Source organism: Cetorhinus maximus, chromosome 13 (genome assembly GCF_964194155.1).
Source record: "Cetorhinus maximus chromosome 13, sCetMax3.hap1.1, whole genome shotgun sequence".
NCBI lineage: Eukaryota > Metazoa > Chordata > Chondrichthyes > Lamniformes > Cetorhinidae > Cetorhinus > Cetorhinus maximus.
Window position 1 is genome coordinate 115,000,073 of NC_135891.1, and position 26,869 is coordinate 115,026,941.

General features: G+C 44.6%; 1 protein-coding gene across 3 annotated transcripts in view; it reads left to right on the forward strand.

Annotated features, from left to right (window-relative positions):
- The window catches only part of LOC144688981 (insulin receptor-like), a 221,145-nt gene that overhangs the window by 19,888 nt on the left and 174,388 nt on the right, over positions 1–26,869 (forward strand). For all 3 annotated transcript variants that reach the window (XM_078556060.1, XM_078556061.1, XM_078556062.1), the window contains one exon: positions 16,294–16,842. In XM_078556060.1, the coding sequence (XP_078412186.1) occupies positions 16,294–16,842 (549 nt within the window). The remainder of the gene's footprint in view (positions 1–16,293; positions 16,843–26,869) is intronic.

Below are 26,869 nucleotides of genomic sequence, written 5' to 3' on the forward strand. Positions count from 1 at the left end.
AGGGGTTTGAAAAAGTCAACTGCAACTGTAGTTCCATGTGTTAGTCTGGTGTGTGTGTGTGTGTGTGCTGTGAGGGTCACAGCTGAAGAACACCAACTGGGCACCCCTGCACTTGCAGGTAAAAAACGTCTTTTCTCTCTGATTGCTGGATGCAAGTCAAAGAGGAAACAGGACAGCCCCTTTCAGCTAACCTGCAGAACCAAAAATCTCTAAACCAACTGCTCAACTGCCTAAGTCAGCTCAACCGGAATCACCCCAACTTAACGGCCGCAACATTTCACCATCTACTCCTCACGAACAAGTCAAAGGACTGAATTGTATATCTTTTTTAACTTTTATTTCTAGGCTCATTTCTAATCTGTGTGTATGTGTTTGCGTTTTTATTATTTTTTTCTCGTGCTTTAACTAATAAAATCACAGTTTCTTTAACTGAAGAAAGCCTGGTTAAATTGGCTCTTTTTAAAACATTTGGACTGGGGAAAGGTATCCACGAGGGAAGGGATCTTTTTCAAATTAACCCTGTTGCGAGCAACCGAGAGGGTCAAATAAAGAAAGGGAACCAGACCATCTCCCCCCTCATCCAGGATCATAACAATTTCGGGTGCCTCGTCCAGGGACTGGTCGTAATATAGACTGTCTACCAATATTCATTAGAAGCCCACTGACTCCCACAGTTACCTTGACTATACCTCCTACACACCCTGCCTCCATCCCATTCTCCCAGTTTCTCTACAACACTATAAATCCCATTGCATTTTACTACCTCTCTTCAGCTCTGAAGAAGAGTCATACGGACTCGAAACGTTCGCTCTGTTTCTCTCTCCACAGATGCTGTCAGACCTGTTGAGTTTTTCCAGCATTTTCTGTTTTTATTTAACTGATTAAGAGATAGGTGTTGGGATCTGTGACTAAGTGGATCTTTGAACACACAGGCTGAATGTCCTTTCTCATCAACCGTCCTTTATGGCTGGTGTAATCCAAACCATTTGTTGATGTGCAAGAGCCGGCTCTAGGTTTTTTTAAAAAAAAAGCTGCCTCCAATTTCTACTTGTTTCATTCCGACGAATGGTGGTGGACCAAGGTCGGAAACTCGCCATGAACCCACATCCCTCCGTTCGAGGAGCCGTTGGAAGTATGTGGTTTTACTCGGTGTGCTTGTCAGTAAACTGTTACATAACTTGTGGTTGCGAAGCTCGTAGAGATGTAGCGAGATCCGGCTTTCTGAGTTCTTTGAGCGAACGTGTTTCAACCAGTCAGTGTTTTGGGGGATTTTTTTTTAAGCTTTGTTTATCTAGCTGCAGGTAAAAGCTAATGAGGCCACAGCTGTTGGCAGCATTAATAGGTGAGGGCTCCACTATGTAGGGCACCAGGTAGCTGAGAATTGGAGCGTGATCAAAGGCTATAAACGTGTAGTTGTGCGGTTTGTAAACCTTAATCCGATTTTTCGAGGTTGCATTACAACCTTTACTCTTTATGTGGATATTATCTTCTATAATCAATTTTTGAAGTGTCTATTTCAATTTGTAAATTTATGATTTAACAATATTGCCAATGGTTGCGGACCAGCATTTGTGATGTGTTGCATAGAAACAGTGTGACTCATTGTTCCCACTGCAGTTGTGCACAAGGTGGGCACAGCTTGTTTAGTGTTCACTGGGCAATGTTACATCACTTACTGGGACGCATAAACTACATACAAAAGGACTTGCACTTAAGCCTCTGTGTTTAGGTGCTGTTCCACTGTGTCTCTGTGACTCTCTCTATAACATCCTAGAAACCCTCATCCATGTCATTGTCTCCCTAAAGGCTTGACTTCTCCAACAGTTCTCCATCAGCTACCCAAGTTCCAATTTGCGTGAATTCCAAATCACAAGTTCTGCCTGCTTTCTACGCTGTGCCGCGTGTTCACCACCCCATCCTCACTGACTGCCATTGGCTTCCTATCCCCTCTCAAATGTATTGAATTCAGTGTCTCGTTTCTTGTCTACAGATCCCTTCATGGCTTTTCTCCTCCTGATGTGTCTGCCGACAGAAGCCCAGTGTGCTATGCTGCAACAAGCCTATGTTGTTGTTCTGCTTCTGGCCTCCTGTGCTTTTCCCTTCCTCCACTCTTGGTGGCAAAGTCTTCAGTCTATATGACTCCTTTGAAACTTGTTTTTTTGGGATCATGTCTTTTAGTTACTTTCTGTACTAGGGCTGGGTGTGCTTTTCTTTCTGTTAGTCAGATGCCTTGGGATAATTAAACTAAATGTGTTGTATAAAGGCAAGACATTGTAGCTCACTTAACTTACCCCCAGCGCAGTGAATAACAAGCCTATAACTACCAGTATTTCAGACTAGTGTTATTTGGATTCTCCAGATCAAGCAGTTGGTGAAATTTCACATACACCATTATAGTTGAAATCCTACTGGGAGGGTGAGAGAGAAGAAAACTCGTGACCTGGCATATTTGCGTTTATATAGGAGATGTGGCACTGGAGCAGGCTATTCAGCCCAGCCAGTCCTTGTCTATCCCAGTCCTAAACATATTCAACGATGGAGCATCCGCAACCCTCTGGGGTAGAGAATTCCAAAAACTCACAACCCTTCGAGTGAAGAAATTTCTCCTCATCTCAGTCCTAAACGATCGGCCCCTCATCCTGAGACTGTGCCCCTGTGTTTTAGATTCCCCGACCAGCAGAAACAATCTCTCAGCGTCCACCATATCAAAGCCTTTCAGAGTCTTGTAGGTTTCAATGAGCTTGCCTCTCATTCTTCTTTCATTTTAAAAAGACCTCTTCTCTCTTTCCTTTTTGGCTGTGTCTCCTGCCATAGCAAGATGGCTGCCAGTGCCCAACTGCACGTACGCACTGGCCTGCACATGTGTAGAAATCCAATTATGTCACACCTGTGGGGCCAGCAGGACAATGTAACAGGGATCCAAGGTCAGGGAAATAGTAAAAGCAGAAAATGCTAGAAAAACTCAGCAGGTCTGACAGCATCTGTGGAGAGAGAAACAGAATTGATATTTCGAGTCCGTGTGACCCGTCTTCAGTGTTCTAATATGGTGACCAGAACGGCACTCAATACTCTTAACACCTCTCTCAAATTTGAAAGCACGTTGCAGATTGTGCGTTACATTGATTCTCGCTGTGTACTTGCTACCGCGTGGAGTAGTTGAGGCGAGCAGCGCAGATGCGTTCATGCCCAAAAATATGGGCAATTTCACATTTTCCCACATTATACTTCATTTGCCAGATCATTGCCCACACACTTAACCTATCTATATATTTTTTGTAGCCTCCTTATGTCCTGTTCACAACTTACTTTCCTACCTATCTTTTTGTGTCATCAGCAAATTTGGAAACCGTCCCGTCCATCCCTTCACCCAAGTCATTTATACAAATTGTAAACAGTCGAGGTCCCCGCACTGTACCTGCGGATCAATGACCATCCTTCCATCATAAGTTCAGAAGTGGGGATGTTTGCTGATGATTGCACAATGTTCAGCACCATTCGTGACTCCTCAGATACTGAAGCAGTCCATGTCCAAATGTAGCAAGACCTGGACAAATAAAAAAAAAAGGTTGGGCCGAATGGCTCAATTCTGTGCTGTAAATTTGATGCGTAAGGGAAACATTGCTGTAATTTTGCATGCGGTGAGGTCTGCCAAATAGCGTTATTGAAATCTTAAGACACCAGTGGCAGATTATTACTGAGATCGTTTGTGATCAAAATTTGACAAATTACTAATTTTTAAAATTTAATTCTTTGAAAAACGCATAGTCATCCTTGAACTATTTAATTGAAAGTGGGGAATAAGGTCTTGCATTTATATAGCACTTTTATGCTTTTTATGAATTATTCAGACTACTTTACTTTTTTTCTGGAGCCTGGTATTGTTAGATTGGAAAACTTTTCCATCATAGTTCAGAGCACTTACACCTCTGGGATTGACAGGAAGGAGCCATAATCACTTTTCTTTTTAAATAACAGTGAAAATGGGAGAAAAGGATCATTCCTGCCAGAGTTTGAAGCAGAATAATCCAGATGTTGAATTAAAAAACCCGTAACGAACTAAAATTTATGTCTGCATTTCTTAAATTCCGTAGTTTAATATCAGATTTCAGGATTGAAAATCTATTTTAAAATACTCGATTTTTGTTCAAAACTCTAAAACAAAAATTATTGAAAGTAACAGCCCAATGTTTGAGTTATTGACCCTGTGAGTGGATTATCAGATAGCCTTGTTTTGGTTCATTCCTGGAAATATGTACTTAAACTGAATGTATAGCCTCCCTCTTCATAATTCAAATTGAGGTATCTGTCTGCTAATACATTTAAAAATTCCTGTCAATTTTTTTTTACCCATTATGCACTCTTGCAACCACATTTATAATGGAAACTGTCAGTGTCAGCATATCACACAGTAATTGCATTCTTCTAGTGAAATTGCTACAGGTTCACTGTTCATGACGGTGTGACATAAAAATTTGTAATGCAAATATGTGACTATTTGACTTCAGAGTTCTTGCCCTGGTCTGGTTATACTCTGTCCTCTAACCCCAAATTCTTTATAGAAGTATACAGCATTTAGAGCAGAGAAACAGGCCATTTGGCTCAGCTGCCCTGTACTGGTCTTTATGTTGCACACGAGCCTCCTCCCGCCCTTTGCACCTAACGCTATTAGCATAACCTTCTATTCCCTTCTCCCTCACGTCCTTATCTGCTGCCTCTTAAATACATCTGTGCTCTTCGCTCATGGAAGCATGTTCCATATTCTCACCTCTCTCTGGAAAAAGAAATTTCTCCTGAATGCCTTATTGGATTTATTAGTGACTGCCTTATATTTATGGCCCCTGGGTCTGGCCTCGCTCACTCTCACATGGAAGCATTTCCTCAATGTCTACCTTATCAAACCGCTTCGAAATTTTAAAACATCTATCAGGTCACCCCCTCAGCCTTCTCTTTTCTAGAGTAAAGATCCCAGACTTGTCAGCCTTTCTTGCTGGTTATAACCTCTCAGTTTCGGCATCATTCTTGTGAATCTTCATTGTGCCATCTCCAATGCCTCTATGATCTTTTCAATTGGAAGATTAACTTTGATCTTGTCTCCTGCTGTGCAATGTCATGAGAGGCTGAACTGTGATAGTGATTAGGATCATTTCTCCCCTTCCTGAGTTCAGGTACATGGTGTTCAATTGCAGTATCTCAATTGTAAACCCAGCTGAGCTTCTGACACCTTCTGCATTATAAAGGAAAACTAATTGCGTCTCCATAAAATTGCCTGCCTCTGCCCTTAACCAGCCCCTGTGCTGCTGAAAATCCCCACCCAAGCCTTTCTCACCTCTTGACTTGATGGACAATTCAAGATGATACTCCAGTGCTGCCCTGCCTTTTGGACGAGATGTTAAGCTGAGGCCCCTTCTCCCCTCTTGGATGGATATAAGAACATAAGAACCAGGAGCAGGAGTAGGCAATTCAGCTTCTCCAGCCTGCCCCGCCATTCAATACGATCGTGGCTGATCTCATTTTGATTGATCATGATTGATCTCAAAAAGGTTTCTTAATGCTATTTGAAGAAGAGCAGGGGAGTTTTTCCTGGTGACAAAAACAGAATTACCTGGAAAAACTCAGCAGGTCTGGCAGCATCGGCGGAGAAGAAAAGAGTTGACGTTTCGAGTCCTCACGATCCTTCAGCAGAGAACTTTTCTTCTCCGCCGATGCTGCCAGACCTGCTGAGTTTTTCCAGGTAATTCTGTTTTTGTTTTTGGATTTCCAGCATCCGCAGTAGTTTTTTGTTTTTATCTCTGAGTTTTTCCTGGTGTCCTGGCCAATATTTATCCCTCAGTCGACGTTACAAAGACAGGTAATCAGGTAATGATCACATTGCTGCTTGTGGGAACTTGCTGTGCACAAATGGGCTGCTGTGTTTCCTGCATTACAACTGTGACTACATTTTAACTCCTTCATTAATTGTAGCATTTTGTGGGCAGCTGGAAGCTATATTTCATCCACGCAGGCACTTTCCTGTGTGTTAAACTGGACAGTGAGTGTTGATGGACTGAGTGGCGGGAAAGGGATTCCAGCCAAAGCTGCTCCTAGTATCGCTCAACAACCAGACATTCACATTTTCCACTGGAGGGTTATGTTATGAACCGCCTTGCTAATTTATTCCTCCCCTCTAGTCCTCCTGTCCAGGGTCACTCAGGCCAAATGCTCATACTGCTGTACTAGGTAAGATTGCTATTTCAGTACGGACTGGGATTTTGAACTGGGTCTCTGCTACGTGTTGAAATGTGAGAGAAAGAAAGATAGATAGAACTTGTATCTATCTCGCACCTTTCACAATCTAAATATCTCCCAAAGTGCTTTACAGCTAATTAAGTTTTTTTATTTGAAGTGTAGTCGCTGTTGTAATGTAGAGAACATGGGGGAAACACAGCAACACGTTGCATGCCTCTTGTTACGTAGGAAACGTGGATAAACCAAATGTTTGGGTTCGGAGGTCCTGGTAGCAGGTAACGCATTCTTTTTAAGCAAAGTTCTTTTCTTGCTAACCCCTGTGAGTGTTCGTTGAGTCTTGACACAAAAGGTGTATCACCGATGGTGACCAGGTGCACGGCTATTTACCAGCTTGCTTGCAGCCTTCAAGCAGCTGAAGCCTAGTTAATCCAGGATGTACAATAAATGCAAATAAAGCTGCTTGTCTTTCACTGCAACAAACAATTGTGGAGACCGTGTGTCCTTTTTTAAATTGTGTCCTCACCTGCTCGCCTGTTACAGATGGTACACTGATGAGGTATTTTGACTTTATTTTGAACTTTCAGCAAACCTCTGGTACAGAACAATGAAGAGTTTTATTTTCCATACCCGCCCATCGTTGCCCTGAAAAGGTGGCAGTGCATCACCTTCCATTTGTTTCCCACAGTCTCAGTGGCTACACTTCAAAAGTACTTCATCGGCCGTAAAGTGCTTTGGGATGTCCTGTGCTCTTGAAAGACGCTTTGTAAACGTATTTTTCTTATTTCAACTGAGTGCCTGGCTGGCTGGGCCACTTCAGAGGGTAGTTAAGAGCCACTCATGTTGGTGGTGCTACTGGAGTCACTTTTCTGCAAAGGAAGTGTGTAGGTTCCTTCCTGGAAAGATATTCGTGAGCCATTTGGGCTCTAACTCCAATCCGACAGATTTTTAATGTCCAATTTTTCTTTGAAAACTCATTTTCCAACTGCCCTGGTGGGATTTCAACTCAGGTTACTCATCCAGCCCTTTCTATTACTAATCCAGTAATATAACCACTACAGTACCATACGTTATTTCTAGGACATTGTTGATGTATATGCCATGTTCCATTTTGTTTCAAGACCCACACGTGTACTTGTGCTAATTGTATGGCTGTGGTCTACTTTTCCATGTGTAGCCTGCCCAAGTTTTAAAGGGAGGGCAACTTGACAGTTGCTATCTTGAAACAGCAGCTCCCTGTGTTTCTGCCCCCCTCTTTCCTTTTGCATTCTGCCCAGTTCTGAAGTGTTGACCTGTGTGGTTGCTTGATGGAAGTAGCTCCGAGCTACCTTGTCCAATTCCCCAATCATCAGGCCAAGCCAACAGTGTGAGCTGTTGCTGAGGGGAATCACAGCCAAACCTGATCCTCGCTGAGCATGCCTCGACTTTTAAAGTTCTCACTTTTGTCCTCAAATCGCTCCATGGCCTCACCCCTCCCTATCGCTTCTTCCAGCCCCACAACCTTCCACTATCTATACTCATCTAATTTTGGCCTCTTGCGCATCCCTGATTTTAATTGCTCCACCATTGGCAGTAGCGCCTTCAGCTGCCTGGACCCTAAACCCTGGATTCCCTTCCTAAGCCTCTTTGCCTCTCTTTGCTTCCTTAAAATGCTCCTTAAAACCTCCCTCTTTGATCAAGTTTTTGGTGACCTGTTTGCTTATGTGGTTGAATGTCAAATTCTGTTTAAAGTTCCTGTGAACTGCATTGGGACATTTCACCATGTTAAAGGCCTATATAAATTCAAGCTTTTGCTGTAGCCAATGATGATGGTGGGTGCACTCGTGCATCAGGGATCACAGATTCACAAATGGCACCTGGAATCTCAGCCTGCTTCCCCTCTGTGGTCAAGATGTCCTTTTTTTAAAAATTCATTCATTCATTCATTCATTCGTTCGTTCATGGGATATAGGCTTAGATGATAGGTCAGCATTTATACCCATCCCCAATTGCCCTTTGAGAAAGTGATGGTGAGCTAACTGAGTGGATTGCTAGGGCACTTAAGAGTCAACCACATTGCTGTGGGTCTGGAGTCACATATAGGCCAGACCAGGTAAGGACAGCAGATTTCCTTCCCTAAAGGACATTAGTGAACCAGAAGGGTTTTTACGACAATCAAAAATGGTTTTATGGTCATATGTATGAATCACAAAAGGCTAGAATGCAGGTACAGCAGGTAAGTAGGAAAGCTAATAGAATATTATCATTTATTGCGAGGAGAATTGAATACAAAAGTAGGGAGGTTATGCTTCAGTTGTACAGAGCACTAGTGACTCCACATTTGGAGTACTGTGTACAGTATTGGTCTCCTTATTTAAGGAAGGATGTAAATGCGTTGGAAGCAGTTCAGAGAAGGTTTACCAGACTAATACCTGGAATAAGCGGGTTGTCTTATGAGGGAAGGTTGGACAGACTAGGCTTGTATCTGCTGGAGTTTAGAAGAGTAAGAGATGACTCAATTGAAACATATAAGATCCTGAGGGGTCTTGATAGGGTGGATGAGGAGAGGATGTTTCCTCTTGGAGAATCTAGAACTAGGGGTCACTGTTTAAAAATAAGGGGTCGCAAATTAAAACAGGGATGAGGCAGAATTTTTTCACTCGGAGGGTTCTGAGTCTTTGGAACTCTCTTCCTGAAAAGGTGGTGGAAGCAGAGTCTTTGAATATTTTTAAGGCAGAGGTGGATAGATTCTTGGTAAGCAAGAGGATGATAGGTTATCGGCGGTAGGGGGTATACAGATTTGAGGTTCTATCAGATCAGCCATGACCTTATTAAATGGCGGAGCAGGCCTGAGGGGCTGAATCGCCTACTCCTGCTCCTTGTTCATATCTCAACATCAGACTTTTAATTTCAGATTTTTATTGAATTCATATTTCACTATCTGCCGTGGCGGGATTCGAACCCAGAACATTACCCCCAGTGTCTGGATTACTAGCCCAGTGACAATACCACTGCGCCACCGCCTCCCAGTTAGGTCTCCACTGTGGGACACAGTTTAAAAATTATTGTCCTTATATTTAAAACTAGGATGAGGAGAACTTTTTTTCTCTTGAGAGTTGTTAGTCTGTGGAATTCTCTCCCCCAGTGAGCAGTGGAGGCTGGGTCACTGAATATACTCAAGGCTGAGTTAGACAGAATTTTGACCAACAAGGGATTCGAAGATTATGGGGGCCAAACAGGATAGTGAAGTTAAGACTACAATCTGATCAGCCACGATCTTATTGAATGGCGGAGCAGGCTCACAGGGCTGAATGACCTACTCCCTTGTGTTCTGTTGTGGCCCTGGCTGCAGTCAACCAACTCTGCACAGACGGGGATCAAACCTGAAACCCTCCTGGTTTCCATGGCTCAGTTATTAATTCTCCTCCTTCGACAGGAGCGGATCAACTGGTCATTCATCTCGTGGGCTGTTGGTTCAGTTCTTGGCTGTGTGCTAAATAGCTGACACATTTACTTTCATAAGAGTCACTGCACTTCAGTGTAATTCATGGTATGTACAGCGTTTAGCCATGTCGTAAAGCGCGATATAAATATAAACTAGCTTGGAATTATTTATTTAAAACCAACTGTTCCAGGTTCAAATCTTCATTGTGGCGATTTGCACATGTACTGGGATTATTTTTTAAATCAATTAAGGCGTTATATTCCTGAGAAAACTGCTTAGAGGAAGAATCATATTGCATACATAAATTCAGAGTGGCCAATGTGACAATGACCTAAAATCACAGGCTACTTGTTTTCAAATTTGCGTTAACGTACAGTCCTTTCATTATCATTTTTACACATTGGAAATTTTGCACATACAAGTTAATGAGAATACCTCCCTGTGGTGATCCAGCCAGTTGTTAATATGCCTTACTTTCTGCCCTTTCGAGCAGATCAAATGCTGTGCATGCATGGGTGTGCACACGTACATACACACACACACACACACACACGTGCATGCATACACACATGCACATATACACACACATGCACACGCATACATACAACACATGCATGCATATAACATGCATACACACCCACACACACACCACATATGCATGCGCATGCTAATGCATGCAAACAATATACACACACCCCCCCCCACACCCCCCCAAAAAAAAGATTTGTAAACCCAGTAGTAAGTCACTTTTATTTACACTGTACATCACTGTGGCGCTGAAAGCACAGAATAAAGTTGAAGTGCCTCATCAGTGCTGTCGTGTCTACTGATGATAAAGCTTTATGTTGGCAGGTTCTGTGAGATTTTATCTAAATTGGATTGGTTGAGAAGCAGCTGAGCCAAAGTCTGACTGATGGTTACGCAGCACATTTTTACAAAGATGAATCCAAAGCGTATTTCTTGCATTGGAAACTAAAGTAAACATAAACTTAATTAGATCACACTTATATTTTTAACCATGTATGTTAGGTTTTTTTGAAGAACTATGACTGTGAGTTCATTGTGTGAACTTTGTGCTTAATAAGGGAGTGTTGGTGCTGAAAGATAGAACTTTTTTTAATTTCGGTACACTTATGTCAGCATCAAACACTCTCCTGTCAGGCGTAGCCTGATTTAAGATTTTAGGATCAAGCTTCTTCTGCTCTGCCCCAACGATGTGTGACAGCTCTGACCGCACCCCACCCCAAACCGGACAAGTCTATGCTGATCTCGGCCTTGGCTCGCTTCCAAGCCAGGAGATTGTGGGTGCAAGACCCACTGTAGGCACTGGAGTCAGCCTAGATATTGTGCTCAAGGGACTCCACTCCCGAGGGCGTGCTGCACAGTCAGAAGCGCTGTCTGTCGGATCAGACATTAAACATCTGCTCTCTAGGGTGGACGCGGAAGATCCCAAGTGTTATTTCAAAGAGGAGCCTGGGAGTTCTCCCTGGTGTCCTGGTGACCAATATTTATCCCCGAATCAACATCACTAAAAACAGATTATCTGGTCATTATCACATTGCTGTGCGCAAATTGTCAGCTGCATTTCCTACATTACAACAGTGACTGCACTTCAAAAGTATTTTATTGACTGTAAAGTGCTTTGGATGTCCTGAGGTCATGAAAGGTGCAAGTCTTTGATCTTGGCTTGGTTGGAATTGGGATGCTGCTATTGGGTGCAGTGTTGTTCTGCTTAGAGAGCGGGTCGGAATGAAGTTGGTGAGATCTGATTACCGGGCGGGGGGGGGCGTTGTTAGGTGGTGTGGGGTTCTTGGGTGGGGACTCCTGTCGGGCTAATGAAGAAAGTAAGTAACTTCAGCTTGTTTTGGAGTTTTATTATCTGTTTTTCCCCTGTTATTCCATCACTGCCACTGCGCCACAAATATCAGCAAATAGAAATTTCCCCTCTATTTCCAAAAAACTGTTGCTCTGTTTCTACTGGACGGTGTATCTGTTGAACTTGTTTTGTGTGCCTCTCTTCATAACGATTTCTGAAGGATAGAATAAAAGACAGATGTGTCTGCTGAGCCGTGACCGTGTAATCCTTGAGTAAACAAATTAAAAATGTAACAAATACGTCGACAAATTTACTCTGTGGAGCCCGTCACAGCCCTGTGAGCTGTTGATGAGATCACTTATCAATTGGCATCTGTGCCTTACTTTGACGCACATGGATCTGTCTGGATCACTTGAACACATCTGTGACATAAGCATGTTAATCATCGCTGTCCTGGTTTCTCATTGACTTAATAAACAGTATTTGCTTTACATTTGAACTCCAGTGACTTGTTCGGCAGGCAAATGCTGCAGTTATTCATTTAAAGCAAGACGCCAGACTTGGCCACGCGATAAGTGACTAGTTAATCTGATTTTCTTTAATTGAGTTGGCTGAAGCAGGAATGTTGGACAGGATACTGGAGAAATCCCTGTTCCTCTCCAACTTTGATACGAACATACGAAATCAATAGGCAGGAAAAGACCAACAGGCCCATTCATCCTTCTCCACATGCATGATGGCCAGAGCGTCATGACTTAAAATTTTTCACATTAAATTGCAAACGTTGCCTTCAGTTTTCCAGAAGTGACATCTGCCCAATATGCTCGAGGGGCTTAGTGGCCTTCTGCTGTGCCTATGCATTCTTGAGGATGCATGTTTATTTTGTCAGTTACTGAGGAATTTCTCTGATATGATTTTCTGGCTCCCTCCACCCTTTAATGTTGTTGGGGCTTTTACAGGGAACTAGTTTCAACATGTGTTAAGTGGAAATCAAGCACAGGCTTTGAAAGCAGAGAGATTTTCTGCAGTTGACAGGTTAGAATCTGTGGCACATGGGAGAAAGAGCTCAGGAAACTTCAAATCCGGTCGATGTAACTTCCTAAAAATGTGATCTAATCCCCACCTGACTTCCCTCAGCCCCCCCATCCAAACTCTGATTGATGTAAATACTCTTTAACTTTAGTGATTGAGACAGTTTCTAGACTCGGCTGGGGTGGGGGAAGGTGATGGGGAGCAGGGTGCTCCTCCTTGAGCGAGGCATTGTCCCACTGTTTGCATTTGGCATTCTGTGCTGGATCACTCCCGAGTTAGTTTAGTTAATACAGTTCATTAGTAACATCTCCTGGTTATGATGAAAGGTCTGACATGAAGCATTCTCCCTCCATACATGCTGAGTGTTTCCTGCATTTTCAGTTTGTCTTTTCAATTTCCAGCTTCTGCTGAGCTTTAGTTCTAGTTAATTAGAAGAACCTGTTGCTATAGCGGTGAGGGATAATTGTCAGTGGAACTGATAACACCCCATGAGGCGGCTTGGCGCATTTACTATATTAAAGGTGCTCTATTAATGCAAGTTCTTTGAGAGAAATGCAAAGAGTGATGGCAGTGGCGGCAAAGACTGGGTTTGGAGAAATAAAATTCCGAGGATAATTTACAAGGATAGAGTGGGGGAATGGGACTGACTGGGGGCTTACTCTACAGAGAACCAGCATGGACTGAATGGGCTGAGTGGCCTCCTTCTGTGCCATTATGACTCAGTGACTCCAATTGAGATGAAACCCACATCGCTACTTCATTATGGGCTAGATGGTTCAATTGATTGCATGTTTTGGAAACAGGAATGTTCAATAATTTTCAACCCCTTGGTCCAGCTGCCGATCATGGATTGGACATTTACCTTTAAATTTACGTGGATTGCCAGTGAATTTTTATAGTATCATTCATGTCCTTGGGCATCCCAAAACACATCAGTGGCAATAAGTTATTTTTCGAAGTGTTTGTTTTGTTGCAGCCGTTTTCACACAGCAATGTTCTGCCGACGGCAGCGAAATATTCATCTGGTTTTAGTGGTGATCATTCGAGGGATAAATGTTGATCGGGGCATTCTTTTTTTATTCGTTCATGGGATGTGGGTGTTGATGGCTCGGCCAGCATCTATTGCCCATGAACGAATAAAAATTGCCCTGGAGAACTGAGTGGCTTACTAGGCCATCTCAGAGGGCTTTTAAGAGTCAACCACATTGCTGTGGGTCTGGAGTCACATATCGGCCAGACTGGGTAAGGACAGCAGATTTCCTTCTCTAAAGGGCATTACGACAATCGTTTCATGGCCATCATTAGATTTTTTTTTAATCGAATCCAAGTTCTGCCATGGTGGGATTCAAACTCAGATCCCCAGAGCGTTTCCTTGGGTCTCTGGATTAATCGTTCAGTGACAATACCACTACACCACCGCCTCCCCACATAACGTCATTGTTTTTACGGCTACTGAACAAGTAGTTGAGGCCTTGGGGTTTAACCTTTCTCTTGAAGGCGGCACTTCTTACTGTGCAGCACTCCCTCAGCACTGCATTAAAGCATCAGCCTAGATTACGTGCTCAGATCTCTGGAATGAGATCTTCAGAGAAAAGTGCAGCCGCTACATCTGGGTCAAACTGACACAGTTCCATATAGTAGGTGCTCGGGTAGCAACAGCATGCATTTATATAAAAGCTCTAACAAAGTAAATATCCCAAGGTGCTTTGGTGAGGGAAAATGTTACCAGAGTTTTGGGGGGGGGTTAATGGAGAGACTAAAAGCACCGGCACAAAGATGGATTTTGAGGAAACTTTTAAAGGTGGAGTGGGTTAACAGAGAAGCTTGTGTGTGTGGTGTCAAGACAGTGGGTGGCACTCGTGCCTCTGAGTCACAAGGTTGTGAGTTCAAGTCCAGAGGTTGAGCACAAAAATCAAGGCCGACAGTCCCACAGTACTGAGGAAATGCTGCACTGCCGGAGGTGCTGTCTTTCAGGTGCGATGTTAAACAGAGACCCTGTTTGTCTGTCTGTCCTCTCATGCGGACTTAAAAGGTTCCTTGGCACTATTTTGACTAAGAGCAGGGGAGTTGTCCATGATATCCTGGCCGATACTTATCCCTCCCTCAACATCACAAATCCGATTATCTGGTCATTATCACATTGAGGTTTGTGGGAGCTTGCCGTGAACAAATTGGCTGCCATGTTTCTTACATTATAATGGTGACTGCACTTTAAAAGTTGTTTGTCATGAGCTTTGAGATGTCCCATAGCTGTGAAAAGTGTTGTACAAATGCAAATCTTTGTCTTTCTTTTTAACTGTGTCACCATGGTGGATCATGCAAGCCAAGTCATTTTGGAGTGTTTGTAATTCTGAAGTTCGTGCCTTTGTTATCTCCTTGTCACGACTATGCCAGTGCTTTCTTGACCAGTCTTGCAGCTTTGGTCAACTTGGTCTCATCCAAAACTCGTTGTCTGTATCCTAAATTGCGCCAAGTCCCATTTGTTCATCGCTCCTTGGGATGGCTGACTTAAAACGGTCCCGGTCGGGCAGCGCCTGCATATTTAACTTCTGAGCCTTATTTTCAAACCCCTTCACGACCTAGTCCCTCTCTATTTCTGTAACTTCCCTACAACCCTCTGAGATCTCTGCAGTCCTCCAATTCTGATCTGTTATGCTTCCCCAATTTTAATCACTCCCTCCATTGGTGACTGTGCTTTCAGCTGCCTGGGCCCCAAGCTCTGGGATTCTCTCCCTAAACCTCTCCTTTGCTCTAACCCTCTCTCCTCCTTTATGCCGCTCTTAAAAGCCTATCTCTGACTGAGCTTTTGGACACCTACCCTAATATCCCCTCACGTGGCTCGGTGTCAAATTTTATTTGGTAATTGTTCTTGTGATGCACCTTGGGACATTTTAACATTGTAAGGGTGCTGTATTAATGCAAGTTGTTGGTGTCAAATGTTTATATTTAAAAAAATATTTTATTAGAATAGCTCCTTTTGTATTCTTCTCTGGATCTTCTTGATTCTCTCTCTGTGCCTAGAGATGCATGAGGCAGGCAAAGCACATGCTTACACCTGTTTCCGTAGCTAGTTTTTCCTGGAGCAGGCCACTAGACTGTTGTCAGAGCCTACAGTTTGAGGGGTATCACTCTGCAGCAAGCGTGGCTGAGCAGCAGACTCTCCCGTTCTTATCGCCTGCCATCAGGCATACTGGAAGGATTTGCAGGTTGATGATCAACCTGTTTGGCCACATTATGAACTCACCTTCCTTGGCCATCAAGCCCTGGAATGGGACTTGAACCTGGAGCTTCTAGCTCAGAGCTAGGGACATTACCCACTGCGCCGCAAGGCCACCCCCTTTTGTATTACACTGTCAGCAATTATCCTTTCAAATATGGTTAGCACCGCAGGTGCAGAATCAAGTCAAGGGTGTACCCACACTACATGGACTGCAGCGGTTCCAGAAGGCAGCTCACCACCACCTTCTCAAGGGCAACTAAGGATGGGCAATAAATGCTGGCCTAGCCAGCGAAGCCCACATCCCATGAATGAATAAAAAAAAAAAGTGCATTTGGCTTGCTCTGTTGTCTGTTGGCTATGGCACCTTTTTGCCATCTTAATTCCAATTCCCTTTATCTCCATCAAAGTTTCTATAGAAACATTTCCTGAAAGTTCTTGAAAGGGTTTGAAATTTTACAGAGTTGATGTAAATTGTTGAAAAGTTTTTTTCCAATGTATTAACCAATGACCCTACGCGGTGAATCATTTCACGATGCCATAATAAACATTAACCTTCTCCTTTCTTCTTTTCCTCCTTAGTTTGTCAAAGCATAGATATTCGAAACAACATTACACACTTGCAACAGCTGAGGAACTGCACCGTCATTGAGGGAAACCTGCAGATTCTGTTGCTGTTTGGTACCAAACCCGAGGATTTCCGTGGCCTGAGCTTCCCGGAGCTCACAATGATCACGGATTACCTGCTTCTCTTCCGTGTCTACGGCCTGGAGAGCTTGAAAGACCTCTTCCCGAACTTGACTGTAATCCGTGGGACGCGCCTCTTCTTCAACTACGCTCTGGTCATCTTTGAGATGCTGCACTTCAAAGAGATCGGCCTGTACAACCTGGTGAACATCACCCGGGGCGCAGTGAGGATTGAGAAGAACCCAGAGCTCTGCTACCTTTCCACGCTCGACTGGTCGAAAATTCTGGACTCAGTGGAGGACAATTACATCAAGTCCAACAAGGACGATCGAGAGTGCAGCGATGTCTGCCCAGGCACCCTGAAAGGAAAAAGCAGCTGTTCCCAGACTGTGTTCAATGATCAGTTTAACCACCGATGCTGGACAAGCGAACACTGCCAAAGAGGTAGGGTTGTACAACGAATTAACGAGTGGCTCAAAGGGTGTTTAAAAGAGTTTGCTTGCCTTTCTCCCCTCTTCTCCTGAAGGTGCTGTGTTTACAGAATTCCAGATAGAACCTTCAATATTTTCACCTCCATGTGAACATTATTTGACAATAGCCTCATTTTCCTTGACTAAACGCACAGGTTTCTATGCTTAATTTCATGTAATGAAGTGTCTGGCACTAAGGTCGACACACTTTTGTCGGATAACGCCATCAAGGGTTCTGGGTCAAAGGTGGGTCAATGGAGGGGGGTGGGGGTTGAGGTGCAACTCAGCCGGGATCTAATTCAGCACTCTCAAATCCTGGAGACTGTGAAAAGGGCGGATTCTGAACCACTGTGTGTTAGTGACTGTAAGCATGTGTGAGCCCAGCAGCCATGTTTGTGGGGGGCGGGGGGGGAAGAAGAAAAACAGGGCAAGCTGTTCAACCACAGAAGGCATCACAGCTGATTGCAGTGCTCTTCTCTCTCAAGGTGGCACTTTCCAGCTGGGTTCAGCGGGCGGTGATGGAGAGCAGGTTTCCTGAATGATTGTGCTTGTTTGTTCCCTGTCTCCCAAGGAATTGAGCTGTTGGAAGCGATGAGGCTAATATATCATGATTGGCAACAGTTTGTTTAAGTTTGCTCTTGTTGCAACCGGCCTTTCCACTGGGCTGATAAAGGTAACAGCTGCTACACATTCGTTGCTTTGCCGCAGTGCGCCTGGGAAACTAGAGATGGGTCCGGTGTTGTTCCCCTAGCTTGGATTAAGGAGGAGTGCTACGTGGCTTTGAAAATAAACTGTACTTTGTTTTAACAATGTTTTGGTATGCTGTTAGTGGTATAATTGAAATATTAGAGGTCTCTGCCGTTACCAGCGACAAATTCAGATGCGACCCTGCCTCTTCTGATTATATTTGATTCATTGCGTGCAGAATCATAAATTTATGTCACAGAACCAGGCCATTTGGCCCATCGTGTCTGTGCTGGTCCATAGAGAGCTGCGCAGCCTAATCCCACCTTTCTGCCCTAGGTCTGTAGCCCTGCAGATCATGGCTCTTCAAGTATTCACCCAAGTGTGGTGAGGTTTTCTGACCCCCTCACTCACTTTTTCAGGTTTCCTACTTTCACACCCTGTGGGTGAAAACGTGTTTTCTCATCTCCCATCCAATCCACCTCTTCTCTAATCCATCTACCAATTACTTTAATTCTGTGTCCCCTGGTGTTTGACCCCTCTGCTGAGGTAAATAGGTTGCCTCTATAAAACTATCTAGGCCCGTCATAATTTAATGCACCTTAATTAAGTCATCCCACAACCTCTTCTGTTCCAAGGAAAACATTCCCAGTGTACCCAGTCTTTCCTCATGGTTAAAATTTTCATGTTCTGGCTGCATCCTTGTAAACCCCCTCTGCACCCTCTTCAGTGCAGTCACATCTTTCCCGCAATGTGGGGACTAGAACTGTACGCAGTACTCAAGCTGTGGTTTAACCAGTGTTGTGTGCAGCTCCCTATGTTCTATGCCTCGGCTAATAAAGGCAGGCCCTCCATATTCTTTAATCACCTGCCACTGGTTCGAGGATCTGCGTGTTACCTCACACTTCTCTGGATTGAATTCCAATTTCCACTTTTCTGCCCACCTGACCAGAAAATTAGCTGAATGGAACACTTCAGACAGGTGTGACTGACGCTGTATGCCCTTTGTAGGTGTCAGTTTTGCTCTACCCCTCTACTTAGTGTCCAAGATTACATTACCAGCTGTGGCTCAATGGTAGCGCTCTAGCCCCTCTGAGTCAGAAGGTTGTGGGTTCAAGTCCCACTGTAAAGGCTTGAGCACAAAATCCAGACAGATGCTCCAGTGCTGTATTGAGGGAGTGCTGAGTCTGAGGTGACGTCTTTCAGATGAGACCTTAAACTGAGGTCCCATCTGTCCTCTCAGGTGGACTTAAAAGACCCCATGGCGCTATTTCGAAGAAGAGAAGGGGATTTCTCCCATGCCTCCCACTCAATATTTCTCTCATCCAGTGCACAAGAACTGGATGAGAGAAATATTGAGTGGGAGACATGGGAGATCTGGTCGTTATCTCCTTGCTGTTTGTGGGAGCCGTTTGCCGTACGCAAATTGCAACAGTGACTGCTTTCAAAAAGTAGTGTGGAACGCCCTTGAGGCCATGAATCATGGGATGGTTGTAGTACAGGGCGAGGCCATTTGTCCCGTCATTATCTGTGCTGGCTCTCTGAAGGAGCAATTCACCTAGTGCCACTCCCCCTGAAATATGGCATGTAAATGCAAGTCTTCTCTTTATTGTAAATGTTTGAAAATGTAATGACCTGAATACCTGTGTCAGAATGCAGAAGTGTTACAAAATAGTACACACCAGTGTGTGTTGGTTTAAGTGAAATAAACCTGATTGCATTGTCAGCGACTGGAGATGGGCTGTGATATGAGGGGCCAATTTTGCACAAATGATCTGCTGTTGACTTGCTCTTTTTTTAAATTTGATTTTTTGAAACCTGTATGCAAAGATTTGTTTTTTACGCTGCAGGTTTCAGTAGAACATGCTTCATGCACTCGTGCTTGAATCTTGTGTGTGCCGTGCGGGCGTCTGTTGTGGTTTGGTTATCATTTGCATCCTCATAACCTTTGCTAAACTCAAAATGAGCATTTGCATCCCATGTGTTTTACGCGTCGGAGGGAATGCACAAACCTCCAAACAGCCCACACTCACAAACCTTCACCACCAGCTGCCCCACGTAAGGCAGAGTCTGCAGGTCACGCACTGGACTCATCAGCCGTTTCGGGAACCCGTCGAACCGGAGTGGAAGCAAGTCATGCACACTCCTGAGGGACTGCCGAAGAAGAGAGGAGAAGTTTTGAACTGGCAGCATAGGGATTTCAAATGGAAATGGGAGAATTTGAAAGAGACACAGAATATCACTTTGCTTGACAGAGAGAAGTTATATATTTCTTCCTTCCCTTTTAAAATGTTCACAAGCCAATAAATTACTTGTGAAGTGTAGTTACTGTTTGGTAGGAAATTGTGGCAAGTGACAGAGCAAGATCGCAAAAAAAAAAAAACCTGAGGTAAATGACCAATTAATCTGTGTTTTTTGGCAAAATGAGAGATTAATGTTGGCTGGCAATGAGAGAACGCTCCTGCTTTTTAAATAGTGCCATATGATCTTTAACGTTCACTGAACAAGATATAAGGGGGTTGTTCATGATAGTGCTCAGCCCCATTTGCAGCTCCTCAGATAATGAAATCGTTCATGCTTGCGTGTAGCAAGACCTTGGCTGATAACTGGCAAGTATCATTCGTGCCTGGCAATGACTGCCTACTGCAAGAGGGAGCATAACCAGCTCCCGATGATATTTGGTGGTGTTCCAATGGCTCTGTCACCTACCTTCAACATCCTGAGGCTACTAATTACCAGAAACTGGAGGAGGAGGCTACAAAAATATCCCCATCCTTAATGATGGAGGAGGCCAGCACATCAGTGCAAAAGATAAGGCCGAAGCATTCGCAACAATCTTCGGACAAAAGTGCCGAGTGGATGATCCATCTCTGCCTCCTCTGGAGGCTTCCAGCATCACAGATGCCAGGCTTCGGCCAGTTCGATTCACTCCATGTGATTTCAAGAAATGGCTGACGGCACTGGATACTTATTGGCCCCGACTATATTCCGACAATTGTATTGAAGACTTGTGCTTCAGAACTTGCCGCGCCCCCTAGCCAAACTGTTCCAGTACAGCTACAACACTGGCATCTACCCAGCAATGTGGAAAATTGCCCAGGTATGTCCTGTACACAAAAAGCAGGACAAATCCAACCCGGCCGATTACCGCCCCATCAGTCTACTCTCGCTCATCAGTAAAGTGATGGAAGGGGTCATCAACAGTGCTTTCAAGCAGCACTTGCTTAGCAATAACCTGCTCACTGGCGCTCGGTTTGGGTTCTGCCAGGGTCACTCGGTTTCTGACCTCATTACAGCCTTGGTTCAAATATGGACAAAAGAGCTAAACTCCCGAGGTGAGGTGAGAGTGACTGCCCTTGACATCAAGGCCGCATTTGACCAGGTGTGGCATCAAGGAGCCCTAGCAAAACTGGAGTCGGTAGGAATCGGGGAAAACTTTCCGTTGGTTGGAGTCATACCTAGCACAAAGGAAGATGGTTGTCGTTGTTGGAGGTCAATCACCTCAGTTCCAGGACATCGCTGCAGGAGTTCCTCAGGGTCGTGCCCTAGACCCAACCACCTTCCATCAGTCAGGTCAGAAGTGGGGATGTTCTCTGATGGTTGCACAATGTTCTGCACCATTCGTGACTCCTCAGATACTGAAGCAGTCCATGTCCAAATGCAGCAAGACCTTGACAATATCCAGGCTTGGGCTGACAAGTGGCAAGTGGCATTCGTGCCACACAAGTGCCAGGCAATGACCATTTCCAATAAGAGAGAATCTAACCATCGCCCTTGTCATTCAATGGCATTACCATCGCTGATTCCCCACTATCAACATCCTGGGGGTTACCATTGACGTGAAACTGAACTGGACTAGCCATATAAATACTGTGGCTACAAGAGCAGGTCAGAGGCTAGGAATCTTGCGGCGAGTAACTCACCTCCTGACTCCCCAGAGCCTGTGCACCATCTACAAGGCACAAGTCAGGAGTGTGATGGAATACTCTCCACTTGCCTGGATAAGTGCAGCTCCAACAACACTCAAGAAGTTTGACACCACCCAGGACAAAGCAGCCCGTTTGATTGGCACCACATCCACAAACATTCACTCCCTCCACCGCCGACGCACAGTGGCAGCAGTGTGTACCATCTACAGGATGCACTGCAGAAACTCAGCAAGCTCCTTAGACAGCACCTTCCAAACCCATGATCATTACCATCTAGAAGGCCAAGGTTCAGCAGACACATTGGAACACCATCACCTGTAAGTTCCCCTCCAAACCACTCACCATCCTGACTTGGAAATATATCCGTTCCTTCACTGTCGTTGGGTGAAAATCCTGGAACTCCCTCCCTAACAACACTGTGGGTGTATGAATGCCACAGGGACTACAGCGGTTCAAGAAGGCAGCTCACCACTGCCTTCTCAAGGGCAATTGGGGATGGGCAATAATTGCTGGTCTAGCCAGTGACACCCACATCCTATAAATTAACAACCAAAAACTCAACTGAACCAGCCACATAAATGCTGTGGCTACTAGAGCAGATTAGAGACTGGGTTTTCTGTGGCGACTGCCACACCACCTGACTCCCCAAAGCTTGTCCGACCACTTACCAAGACTCACCAAGGTTCCTTCAACAGCACCTTCCACACCCGTGACCTCTACCACCTAGAAGGACAAGGGCAGCAGATGCATGGGAACACCACCACCTGCAAGTTCCCCTCCAAGCCACACGCCATCCTGACTTGGAACTGTGTCACAGTTCCTCTGGAACTCCCTCCTAACAGCACTGTGGGTGTACCTACATCACATGGACTGCAGCGGTTCAAGAAGGTGGCTCACCACCACCTTCTCAAGGGCAGTTAGAGACGGGCAACAAATGCTGGCCTTGTCAGCGACACCTACATCCTGTGAAAGAATTTAATAAAAGGCACAGGTCAGGAGTGTGATGGAATACTCTGCACTTGCCTGGATAGGTGCAGCGCTAACAACACTCGAGAAGCTGCGCGCCATCTAGGACAAAAAGGGCTGATTAAACATTCTCCTATCCCTCTGTCACCAGGACACTGGCTGCAGTACGCTGCAGCAACTTTCCAAGGCTTCTTCCGTAGCACCTTCCAAACCCACAACCTGTACCACCTAAAGATAAAAGGGCAGCAGGTGCATGAGAAAACCACCACCTGCAAGTTCCTCTCCTACTCGCACACCACTTGGACCTGCATCGTTATTCCTTTGCCATTGTTGAGTCAACATTCTGGCGGTGCTCGCCATCTAACAGCACTGTTACACGCAAACTGTAGTGGTTCAAGAAAGCCCACCACTGCTACTTTTACAGGGCACCTAGAGCAGGGCAATAAATTGCCGCCTTGCAGCCTGAAAATGTTTGTTCGTTTATAAATTTCTAAAGTCTCAACTGAAAGACCGCATCTCTGACCATGCAGCATTTCCTTGGCTGACACTTTCAGTGCTGTCCTCGGTTACGTGCTCGAGTCCTGCAAGGGGGCTTGAACCCCAAGACCCTTGGACTCGAGAGCGCTACCGAGAGGGGCTGATAGTTTGCTGTAGTGGTTTTATGGAACCACTGTTGATGTGTGCGCAACAACGCTGTCGGCTTGGCTTTGCTGTGAAGTTGTTTCCCTGGCAACGCGAATGAGACAGCGCAACTCTTGATCCGTGACGTGATCAGAGTCCAGATCACAGCAGCATCAGTCCCCTGCACACCGAGGTAGCTGTCCCATGCCAGCTCGTCCCTGAGTGTTTAGCGAGCTGCAGCTGCAGCACAGTGTCAAGCCTGGTTTACAAGCCCGTCATTCGCCCTCCTTGGCACTTGAAAAATTTAGCAGAGTTATTTCTTAAAAATGCATATTCAGAAAAGCAATCACACTCTGTGCCTGTTCTGGTGTTTTTAAAAAAAAATGGCATCTCCAGGGAGCAGAGCGCTTGAGAAGGTGGGTGGGGGGCAGATTGGGTTGGTGGGGCTGGCGGGGGAGGTGCAGGGATCCTGCAGATAGATTTGTAAATGTCACTGGTGGTTTAATTCCATTGCTGTGCAGGCACCCGCAAAATATTTTTCTAAGGCGCTTGATGTAATGTTTGAGGGAGTGGAGAACTGGAATCTGCTTCCCCTTGAATAACCTGTGGCACTTGCAGTGTTATTTGTTTAGGGGGGGGTTGGTGGGTGTGGGTAGTTTCTCACCCTCCTCCCTTGTGTGCACTCCCCCCACACCCACCGCTGGTAGCGATCTATTGCGCAAGGCTCTAGCTGCAATATGAACTGTTGTTCCATCATCAGCCCACATGATTTCTAGCATGTTTTTCAGTCAGTCAGGTTTATGTAACCATGTAATAATGTGTTCAACTGATGGGCTAGTTTTTTTTTTAAGCCACGTATATAGCTTGTTGAATAGCATATAATGAATAGAACATGGAGGAGGGGAAAGCGGCCCCACAACAAAGGAAATTAAAGGCAGATTATCCATGTGCTGTCAATTAAAGCCGTGTTGCTTTATTTACTATCGATAGCATTGAACTAGTAAGTTCTTTTGATAATACTACGGTAATAGTTATGTTTCAGAATTTTTTTTGTTCTTCTCTGGGTGGAGGTCAAGCGTGAACAAAAAGAAAACCTGCATTTCTTTTTTTTTGTTGTTGGAAATAACTGAAATTCCTAAAATGCTTAAGAGAATTGGGTCCCCCTTGAAACTGCGGTTCCGAGACCAGTGTTAGCCCGCAGTGTTTCCTTTGCAATCCAAAAGTCTGCTGCAGTTCCACAGGATCGGGCTGTAGCACAAAAGAACTGTGCGCCGTGAAACAGCGTGCGCGGGGCGCGGGGCTCCAACCCGACTTTGATCGGCTTATTGAACGTGGACAGGAGCTGTTCCATTCTCAAATGCTTTGCTTTTTCAGGTGGGGGTGAGGGAGGGTTGGGTGGGAAGAAGGGTCTGCTGAAAGACCAGGAGCATCAACAGGCACACTTAAAACCTGACAACACCACATCGGAATAGTGCTCTACACCGCGCCAGAGGGAGCAGACCCCTTGTGCTGTTGCATGTGCGAGAGAGAGAGATCAGGGCTTGGGTCCAGAGATACGTTGTCTTATTTTGCAGGGGTGCAAGAGTGACCATATGACCACACCGTTAATCATTTAACACTCCACTGTTATGCAGTACATAGGAGCAGGAGTAGGCCTTCAGCCTGATCTGCTGAACAGGTGGAATGTAGAATATCTCTTATCTCAGTTGAAGTAAAATGCTCCAAGTGTTGAACACAAAATGCTATTCATCAAATAAAAGACATCATAAATAATTCATTTCATGGGGAATATTGATCCAGGTTTTGGTTAACGGAGATTACTTCTTCCAGACAGGGAAAATAATTAACAATCTTGTGTCACTGAATGTTCAGCTGTCCAAGGGTTTTTTGTCACAAGATGTGTGGCGTCTTGGTCGCAAAAGAAGACCTTTTCCCCCTAATACGAAACTGCGGCACTTTCACTGCACAGAATCAAAACGGGAGCCATGCCAGACTTGAACTGGGGAGCTGGCTGTTAGCAATTTTAAGCTGGTATTAAGGCATCCTGCAGCAGCACTGTCAGCTGGTGAACTCCAGGAGTTAGACAGTTAACTGTTCTTCAGAGCTGATGCTTCAACTGTTTTTACTCCACTTTAACCATTTTGTGGAGGTAGCTGACCATCGAATTGACGATGCAATGTGATTTGTCCATACGTTGCTTTCCATTTGCTGCTCACATACCGGTATATTTATCGTATGCAGTAAATCTTCCTTGGTTGCAAACTTCTCAGTTTTCAATCGGATGGAAGATATTAAAGAAAGAAAATGCTTGCAATTCTTGTAATGTCTCTCCGCAATTCAAAATGGTTCACGTGCAGCGATTTACTGAGAAGTTCAGCGGTCGCTGTAGTGTAGGTGGATATGGCAACCATCTTGTGCGCAGCATAACCATACTGCAAGCAGCAACGAGACAAATTACAGTCTGTTTCTAGTGGCGTTGGCTGAGGGAAGAATGTGTGGCCAGAGCTCCTGGAAATCCCTCTCGCTGCTATTTTTTAAAATGCCAGTGGGATCATCAGCATTCACCTGAATCAACTGGAATTGACAGATGGGGCCTTGGAGAATAGTCTCTCGACTGAAGGACGGCACGTGAGGCAGTGAAGATATACTTCAGTGTTGTACTGTGTTACTTGGTGTTTTGCACTTTATGTGTTCTTTGAGCCTAAGTGGGTACTCATTTTACAGAATGAGCAGTTTACTATGCTGTGTGTGTAATGCGTTATTTATTGCTTGTTTGTAATGGAGGCTAGTGCTGATGACTGTGTTAGCTGGCCAACTTTTATGATTGGTTTCCATAAGTCAGAGCACCAACAGTTTTTTTTTCTCTCTCCTCATTGTTGCGCTGCTGGCTGTTCCTGGGGTGACTCCAGACTCCCCGGGTGTCGATTTTAGAAGGAAAAGCTTTCTGGTCACACACTGTGAAACAAAGAATAATATTACAGTAGTTAAACTCTTACCAAGTTCGAGTAGCATCGTATACTGAAATATTAGCCATATGTGAGTTAAAATATGCAGTTGATTTTATGTTACAACGGAGCTGTGGCCCTATCAAGAACCAGGGGGTGTATGGCAACTCATTTATAATTCATAGCTATAAAGCCAGTTCTCCATGAGAGAGAGAGAAATGTGTGTGCTTGCAAGGTAGAGTTCACTTACTGGATAGTAATATTGTAAATTTAATAAGAATGCGCTCATTATTTCTGGGTTAAAATCCAGGAACACTCTGCCCGTGAGTTGCCCGTTGCTTTGTAAATTTGCATTCTTCTGCATTTCCAACACGACCCTCAGAACAAATTGCCACGCTCTATCTATTCTTGGCTTGCTTTTCTTAATGATTCAGAAGCGTTATGCAGTAAAGTTCTGACCATTCTGTCTTACTTTAAGTTACCCTGTACTGATGGAGAGTGAATGTTCCTCCTCCTTGTCTCTAACATGATTTATTTAAGTTTTGAGACAGCCTATTATCAATGCAGTAATTTAAAAATAAGGTTTTGAGATTCAGCAAGGAGAACTTCAGGAAGTTAATATAATTGAGGGAAGGCTTGTTCATTGAGGTGATTTGAATGTTAAATGTTCAGTTCAAAAATCACAAGTTCAAAGTTGCAGGTTATTTCAATTTGGCTGCCTGATGTTTTTTATTCTTTCACGAGATGTGAATGTCACTGGCTAGGCCAGCATTTGTTGTGCATCCCTAATTGCTCTTGAGAAAGTGGTGGTGAGTCGCCGCTTTAATCTGTTGCAGTCCATGTGGTGTAGGTACAC